General features: G+C 35.3%; 1 protein-coding gene across 8 annotated transcripts in view; it reads left to right on the top strand.

Moving 5' to 3' along the window:
* Sif (guanine nucleotide exchange factor still life) overlaps positions 1-9,536 on the top strand; it is a 63,497-nt gene that overhangs the window by 19,270 nt on the left and 34,691 nt on the right. For all 8 annotated transcript variants that reach the window (XM_076425052.1, XM_076425047.1, XM_076425049.1 and 5 more), the window contains exons 8-11: positions 821-877; positions 962-1,136; positions 2,708-2,932; positions 4,466-4,595. In XM_076425052.1, coding sequence (XP_076281167.1) covers positions 821-877; positions 962-1,136; positions 2,708-2,932; positions 4,466-4,595 — 587 coding nt within the window. The remainder of the gene's footprint in view (positions 1-820; positions 878-961; positions 1,137-2,707; positions 2,933-4,465; positions 4,596-9,536) is intronic.

Genomic DNA, 9,536 nt, shown 5'->3' with positions numbered 1-9,536 from the left:
TACTGTTTTATATTACGCTTATTAATTTCTGTCATAAATGCATACAATCCGCTGTCTAGTGATCACTTAAAAATAGGGAAGATCACGATTTGTAACTTTCTCCAATTTTTGCAATTTTTAATTATTTTCAGCTCGTAACGACCTTAGTTGATTTTGACGAAACCTTGAGCAACTTACGTAGACCTATAAAGGGTATATTTTAAATTTTCACTACAAGAGGGCAGATAAAAAAGTTAACAATTTTTTATATACATTACCTGGTACATAATTCTTGTAACATCTAAAAAAATCGCAAGTCGTTTGGTCCAATTTAAAAAAAGTTATTCATTTTTAAAAAAATATCCACTTAATTTTGTCTCCGGCTGTGTACAGAGTAACTTATAAGGAAAATTAACACTGCCGGTCAAATGATCGGTTTCACATTTTTCATTTCATGATTATTGAAATTATGAAGTTGCTTACGTGGAAATTGATTCGATAAAATTCTGCATCGGAGCACATATTGTTATAGAATTGCAGAAAATCTAAATAAATAGAGCCTCGTCATTTCTGCAAGCTAAAACATGTCGCTTTTAATGACCGGTAGGTTTAGCTGTACATAATGTTCTTTTGAGATTACTAGACAAACCTACGATAAACACCAACTTTTACAATGAAATATTATGTTACTAAAAGGTAACGTTCGTACACCATTTATCGGAATTCGATGAACATTCCGGATACACGAGAACCTAATGATAGCATGAAATTCGAGCTTGTCGAACGTCTGATATTCTGGAGTGCACAACACCGACCTACCTGAACGCTTTGAATGTTGCAGAGTTGGCAGAAAACATGCCACTGAACGTGCAGCGCACACCTCATGTTTCGCGGAGACGTAAGTTGAACCATTTAAGACACGCCGCCGCGCCGGTTTTCGAGTGACAGTCTGTTCATTCAAGACATTGGCCATGCTTCCCAGGTCCTAGCTCGAACAACAAGTCATCGACTCTGCCGTTGTCCTATCGATATTGCAACGAGAGACAGAACAGCAAGGACAGGGACGGCTACTACAGCGATCGCAATGAAATGGTGCGAGAGAAGAGGGAGAGAGACGCTGATCGAGATCGCGGATATCTGAGCGACTACAATTCCAGGTAACCGCGAGGTCAGAAAGAAAAGAAAAGGCGTGGTAGAGGGCCTCGAGGGACGAAGAACTAAGGGCAATGCGAAAAGTGGAGGCCCTTGGTTCTTCATAGGCTCAGGCACCAACTGCTTAGTAGAGCGGCGGTCCATTGAACGTCCCGGGGGTGGATGTTTACCGGGGTTCGCCCTCGGTTTTAGCCTCCCCCTTACCAAAAAGAAAAATAAATTTTTATTGATGTCGTGCTATTTGGTTGAAAGATAATCCCCCAAAATTTTAATTCGCTGATCCCTCAGTTAAGGGTAATATGAGGGTAAATACCCTAAACTTTATATTTTTTTATCAGTGAGGTTGCAAGTAACCCTTTGAGAGACATTTTTCGTTATAATTCTACGAATTTATCTGTATCTATTCTTTATCTATTTCATGAATATTTTGGTAGGTGTCACTCAAAGAGTTGCTTGCAACCCCCACTGCTAAAAAAATAAATTTTTCTTCTACCCTTTATAATTTGCTTACAATTGTGCAAAAATTCGACTGTTTTCATTTTTTTCATCTTAATATCTTAATTGACAATCGAGAAAAGAAGATAAAGTTTTTATGATGTTTTTCCTCACATATTACCATTAAATGAAGGGGTAGCGATTTAAAATTTTGGGGGTTGTATTTCAACCAAAAAGCATTGTTTTGCACGACGATATTAATAAAAATTGTCGTGGACGTCGCTGGACCATGCTTATCCTACTTTCTCAATATTCGTTATAAACAATTGAGTAGAGCTGTGTTCGTGTGGTGACAGAGTCTGGTTTCTCTTTTATGTACCGTCATCTATCCAGTAAACGATTCTTTAACAGAAGGATTGAAGAGTTTAAGAGAATTGGAGCTAGTAAATAGGGTAATCCTTCCAGTAGTCAGCCAACTTAAGTGTTGTTATTATTAACCCTCATCCGTCCCACGTGTCAATTTAACGCTTTTTGCGTAAAAGATGGCGTTATTCTACCATTTGTAGAAGAATTGATCTGAAACTTTGGGACTTTTATATTTTCTAACATTTATATTAGAAGTGTCCCAAAACTGTACGTTCTTGAAAAGAGTGACTCCTTTTCCTTCGCGAGAAAGTTCTCCGCGGCTTAGTTAAGGAGTTATTAATGAAAAACCACGGACCAATAAGAGCACGGCTACTGCGGACAGATTCTGGCTCGGCCAATGTCGACGCCGCGCTCGGATTGGTCCGTGTTTTTCGTAAATAACTCCTTGACGAAACTGCGGAGAACATTTTTGTAAAGGAAAAAGATATTTAACCTCAGGAATCACTCCTTTCAAGGGACTGCAACGTTTCTGGTACACCTTGTATTTAGTTAATAGCAAAACATGCGAAAAAATTTGTTACAAAAGGAATATAATATTTTCGAAGTGTAAATTATAGTAGTAATCATGTTTAAGTAGATACTTATTAGCTAGCAATTTGTTTTCAGAAAGGCTGACTATTGGACGGGGGTTGAAATAAGGCATATTTACCCTAGCAAGAAAATATGTAACGTTGTTAAGTGAACAGAATATATGTGTGTTCGATGACATTTTAAGATGCGCCAGCTGCATCGGTGAATCGGCTCGCGCACAGTGGTTCCGGCATTCCGATGGATGGCAATCGGGAAGCTCGACACTCGGATCCGGTGCTTCCAGTTCGATAAATCCAAGCTATTCACATAAACGAGAGTCTCCGTGGGACTCTCTGCCATCACTGAGGCACGAAGGCAGCCTAAACGACAGCGGATACAAGTCGAATAGAGCCGACTCTTTGGAACAGAGGTACATAATCCGTTGGTCTTTCGTTAACCCTTGTACAAGAGTCGTCAGATTAAGATTTTTCCCCCCACTCTACTATCCCCTCCCCCTCTAGGGCTGTCATTTAGCGGAAACATATTTTACCCCCATACGCTCCTGATAAATAATTCCACAACATTTGTTATTAGTAGACAGCGGATCTTTATGGAAAATAAAAATTTTATACACGAGTTGCAACAAACTGAAGTGAGGTAGAAATTTATTTTCTTCGTTAATACGTTTTATAGGTGGAAAATAATATAACAGTATCTTGAAATTCTTCTAATGTTTTCACTGTTTTAAATTACACCTTCCTCATTTTTGTCGTAAATGCATAAAATCCGCTGTCTAGTTATTAGCTAGACCCCTCTGCAAAATAAAAACTGCTGGTATCAATTGCAAGAAACAGAGTCACCATGTGGAATTTTAATTTCTAACAGTTTTAATAGAATAAAGACAATATATTGACATTCTTAGATTCTCTTAATGATTCTACTGTTTCAACAGTATTATTATTTATTGATTATAATTTTGTATGACATCATATTGCAACACAATCCTAAATAATCAAAAATTTGCGATATGTAGAACATAAAGTGAATGAATTTTCTTCCGTTTATAATGTAAATGCGTACAATATATTTAGTTGTACTAGAGTTGTTTATTTTACGAGGATAAGTAAATAAATTTATCTCGTCGAATAATTATTATGAATGATCGAAATAAACTCTTATCGACAACTGTTATGAGTGACCGAAATAAGTTTCTCTCATCTACAACTGTTATGAATAGACTGCAGATTTCATGCATTTATAACAAAAGCGGGAACGTATATTTTAAAGCAGTGGACATGTTAAAAATATTTAAGGACATCAATGTATTAGTTTCGGCTTAATAGGATAATTAAAATAAGGATACAATTTTTATTTGGCTCCTGTGTCCTGCAATCGATACGAACATTTTCTATTTTGCATAAATATCCGCAGTCTACATAGTTATCAGCGATCGAATTCTCTCATGGATAACTGTTATAAGTGATCAAAATGAATTTCTCTTAACGATAACATTTACCAGCAAGAGACAAAATTTTCGGTTGCTTATAATCCTTGTTTGTATTTTAGTCGATGAAATACTTGTTATTCTATGACTTTTTCTTTTTGGTTATATATAACATTTATGGTCCCTGGTCTGAACAAAATGTACATAATATGATAAAACGATTGAACTACCTGAAAATGAGAAATCAGCTAAGAAACATTTGTCATGCGGAGCAGTAGCGTAAACATTGAATGATTTAGAACTGTGGTAATATTGATGTAAAACAAACGTATGAAGTAGCTCAGGACTATAGTGTCCATTCTTTTCTTCATCGATAGTGCAGTCGAGTAGAACACTAGAGTAGAACAGCAGGAACGGGACCTAGCTTTGGCCGGTACTGCACGACCCTCTCCTATTTAGCACCGTTTGTCGTTTCCGGTAGAGTTAACTGCAAGGCTCGCTTTCTTTGTCATTTTACAGGGGTACTTTCGACAGACAGGATAGCGTGAGGTCCGACTACATGTCCGACAGAGAGGGTAGATACGGAATCGTACAGCAGGCTTCTCTGGAGAGCACCGACTCGAGAATTTGTTACCTGACGTCTTCGGAGGTGAGTCGTTTAAACAGAGTTGCTAACATTAGAAACGCGACCGGTATCGCGGGACTCTTAGTTACACCGGAACGGTTCTTTCCCTCGATATTAGCGAAAATGTTGTCAAGGAAAATCGACGGAAAGTTGTTGCCTAACTTCCGGCATTCTTTCAAGAATGAACGATGAATTCGAAATGATTAGATTTAGATTAAATGTGCTCACTAATAGTTGATCGACATGTTGCAATTTTGATTGGAATACTTGGACCGCAGATTTAATAAAATCCAGTCGGAAAATTTGAGATTTTTGAAAACAGCTTGACCAGCGTCGGTGATTCTTCCGTTCTGTGTTTGTTGACAAACAATGCTGCAATCTGATGGGCAAAATTCTTGGTATCGATAATTGTATTATTCATACGCGTGCGCGAAAGTATACAGAAGCGCAAGCGCACGAATATGGAATTTTATTGCTACAACTATAGCACTCACGAGGATATATGTGTACACAACGTGATGTAATTGTGTCGATTGGCACTGTAAAAAGAGCACATTTGGTGAACCTTAATAAAGAACTGAACCTTTCAAATCAGCACAACATGGCGCAACACGGTGCATACAATATTCGATTTATTAAATTTTTCCTGCTAAGACTGTCTGGATTACTTTTTGTACGTCCGAGTATTTTAATCGAAATCAAGCAAAATAAAAAGTTTCCAAGTCAATTGCACAAAACAAGGATTAGGTAAAAATGCATATCCTCTAACAGTTTTAATACACTTTAATTTAATAATGTTCTAAAATTCTTCTGACGTTTTTACTGTTATGAATTTCACTCGCATAAAATGAGCAGAGTTGGGCATTAACCGATTAAAATTTTAATCAAGATTGATTAAAAAAGGTAATTATTTAAAATCGACGATTGATTCAATCGATCGATGAAGTTAATCTTCAATCGATTGATGAAGTTAATCGTCAATCGTTGATTAAAAATAGAAATCATCGAGAAATCGGAGTCTGTTTCAAATGATTGATGAAGTTAATTGTTAATCGTTGATTAAAAAAGGAAATCACCGGAAAAAACATAAAAGCACGTAAACAGAGTTTGTATTATGGACCAAATGACAATACACCTATACACAGTTTACATTTTGTTCAGTATTCATATAGTTTTGATTCCTTATTTCATTTCGAAGTTTCAGCAGTTAATCATTTATAAATTATCCGATTGACGATTATAATTGAAAGGAAAAATTTAATCAATGATTGACGAATAAATTTCTACTTGAATCGTTAATCGCAATTAACAATTTAACAGTTATTCACAATTAACGATTAACAAGATCGTTAACCACAATTAACGATTAATAAGTATTTAATCGTCAACCGCAACTCTAACGATTAATAAGTATTTATTCGTTAACCTCAATTAACGACTAAACTGGGAGATTAATTGTTAATTGCGATTAGCGATTGAAGTAGAAATTTATTCGTCAATCGTTGATTAAATTTTTGCCCAACTCTGAAAATGAGCACATTAAATATAGAGCAGTAAAAATATTTCATGCATTTAACAATACTATATTATTATTTCCGACTGATTAAAATTGTTTTAAAAATGCAGTCCCTTTCTCTTGAAATTTGTTCATACAATTTTTATCGTGCATAAATATCACAGTTTTTTAAAAATAAATTCTAAATCTTGAATTTTATGAATAAATTAATGAACTAGGAAAGGTGAAAAATTATTGGGTTTTAATTTCGAACCATTTAATAATACTATATTATTATTTCCGACTCATTGAAATTGTTTTAAAAATCTAGTCCCTGTCTCTTGCAATTGATTAATGCAACTTTTATCTTGCATATATATCGCAGTTCTTTTTTAATGAATTATAGATTTTGAATTTTACGAATAAATTAATAAACCACGAAAGGCGAACAATTCCGGTGTTTTTAATCTCATAAATGTAGCAAGCACATGCAGACTGTTTCGATCGTCGGCATATACATAGTTGTTTCTATGCGAAGCTAACGTCAAATGTGAAAGAAACACCTGACCCAGTGCGATAGGCGGGAAGTCGAAGATAGATTTTCCTTGTCAACAGGTGCATGCGCAAACGTATACCTCGAGCCGCCAAGATTTTCTCTCGACTGTACCTTTTTTCTTGTTGCAATCGTTACGATAAATGGGGTATCGGTGCCTGGTTGGTGTTTACCTATGACCGTCGCGATGAAAAAACAACTACAGTGAATTCAAAAGGAATTTGAACACTAAATTTCAGGTTCTCAAGAAATTGTCAATATTAAAACTAAGAAGATTTCTTTGAAAAATAGTATTATACAATAATACTCAATAAGACTCTCATTTTAAATTTTTATTATATTTTATTTATTTTATCATATTTATTCTAGGGTATTTGTGCTTGATATGGCTGGCGAAGAACTGAGGACAATTTTTTGGACGAAAATGCTACAAATTAAATCGACTGTATACATAAAAAATTTTTTTCCTGAATGAGTCTATTACACAGATTTGAAGAGATTGAAAATCTTTCTCTTCACAAAGAATCCCCAAAAATTAATCTACGCTTTTTTGGGCTGTTTTATAGAACATAAATGAGGCATAAGTTCCATAGTGTATAAGACTGTAAACCTTCACCTTCCATTCAAATCACGATAAATCGAGTAGAAAAGAATCGTGGGTTATGATTCAGGCATTCGTTGTAAAGGGAAAGTTTCAATCTTTAAATCTGTGGTGGTTTCAGTCAAGACAAAAATTGTTCAACGTTTTTACATATGTTTCAATTTGTAACATTTTGGACCAAAGAATCCCCAGTCGCTGTATCGTGAAAAAATATTATAGATATAAACTAACGATGGACAGCAACAGCAGGAGCTTCAAGCTTTAACATGAATTCAGTTATACTGTTGTACTATTCTTTTCAACGAAACGACCTCTGTTTAAATATCGACAATTTCTGAAAAATGGAAAATTTTGTGTTCGAATACTTTTTGGATCCAGTATATTTCCTTTACTTTTGTATCGAGAACTATACAATGTCTGTAACGAATTACATTAATGATACATCGAAAGCATTCGTCGGTAGAACTGTCGTATGAAATACAGTAATACCTCACTCGACAACGAGGAACTGCATTTTCAAGAAATTGGATCATTGTGAGAAATTGTATTTCTAAAGGGAGAAGTAGACCGTGGATCTCTTTATGCAAAATAAACATTTTCTTGGAGTGAAATAAAAATTTTTCTTTTGTAATATGTTTGGTGGGCTGAAAACAATACAACAGTATTGTAAAATTATTCTAATGTTTTATGCAAAATATACTTTAGAAATACAACGACTCAATCAAGTTATTATTATATAATCAATTATTTAATATTATATTTATATTTAATATTCGTCTCTATCGAAATGGTAAATAGTGCACAGGTATTTGTGAGAGATAGTGATCGAATAATTTTATAGTAATATACTGACGGTGGTATCGCGTCGTGTTAGCTGTGCATAGGTCCTGTAGCAAATAACTAGACTGCGGATCATTATGCAAAATAAAAATTGCCCGCATCAATTGCAATAAACAACTGCCATTTAGAAGTTTCTCTTCTCCTTTAATAATCTTGATAAATTGAAAGTGATTTATTGACGTTTTCATATCCCTTTAATCTGTGGACTGTCTTAAATTAGAATAATTTCTTTTTGCCATAAATGAATAAAATTCGCAATCTAGTAATAACCCCTTAGTCGCTTCCGAAAGGGTATTTTGAACAGAGCTTGAAAACTGTTACGATATTATTTTCGGTTCTCGAAACGGTTATGAAGAACCTTTATTCAACAATTATTCCGTGGTTACAATTTCTGACTGCGATTCCCATTTCGGTTCCGTTATTTTTTGGATTCCAAAATGGTTCCAAAAATTCTTATACCGACTTACTGTAAATATACAAATTTTTTACAAGCTTAGACTCATTATAGAAGAAAAAGAAAAAGCGTGTACCTACACATAGCACAGATTTTTCACATTCATCCATACTGAAATTTCGGTTTCTAGTTATCCATGTTTACTTCCATGTTTACGTGTAGAAACTGAAAAATAAAATATATTAAAACCTGTGCTTCTCTGTGTATTTGGACGAATCAATAGAATATTCTTTACGATATTTCGCTTTATTTACGAACACTGGGTGTACAGAATAAATTTGAATGCAGTAAATACACGAAAACCAGTTCTAGAATCGATTCGGACCTGATGCACAGGGTGTTTCCGATCTAGTGGCATACTCGGAAGGGTGAAGGGGATTATAGAGAGAGAAATAGGCCCAAAAAAGAATAAAGTGTTCCCAAACAAGACTTAATTTTCGAGAGAATCGGCTTCGAAAATTCCTCAGTTTCTTGGACATTTGCATTCACAAGAAGTAGAATCGGCCGTTCATGATCAGACGCAGCGACAGACTCAATTCAATAGCACTTGACGAGTCTGCTGGTTCGATTTTTTTGAATTCGAAACCATAATCAACCAAATCTTATTCCACGTTTATGATTTATTTTCACATATTGATACACTTATTTTTCCGGCTATACCACCAGATCAAAAACACCCTGTAGGGCCAAACTAATAACTGTTTCAAGCTCTGACGTGAGAACTGTAAGCAGTAGCGGTTGCAGCAATAAGGGTAGCCACATAGCGATGGCAAATAGCAAATAGCAATAGCAACATCCCCCACTCGGGCTGCTGGCGTCCCGTCTCCTACTGTCCCGTACCCCCTAAATTCTACTACGTTACTTTTGAAACCGTTCCAAGCTCTGTCCTTAAAAGTATCATGCCCTAAAACCGTGATCAGTAATAGTAGCAGTAGCAGTAGCAGAAATAGAAATAAGGAAACCGAGATAATAATAGCAATACTCTCATCCCTAGTGACCTGTCACCTGCATTAGTTTTGCAA

Source organism: Lasioglossum baleicum, chromosome 6 (genome assembly GCF_051020765.1).
Source record: "Lasioglossum baleicum chromosome 6, iyLasBale1, whole genome shotgun sequence".
In the NCBI taxonomy this organism is placed as follows: domain Eukaryota; kingdom Metazoa; phylum Arthropoda; class Insecta; order Hymenoptera; family Halictidae; genus Lasioglossum; species Lasioglossum baleicum.
This window is presented reverse-complemented; position numbering and strand designations above follow the sequence as displayed.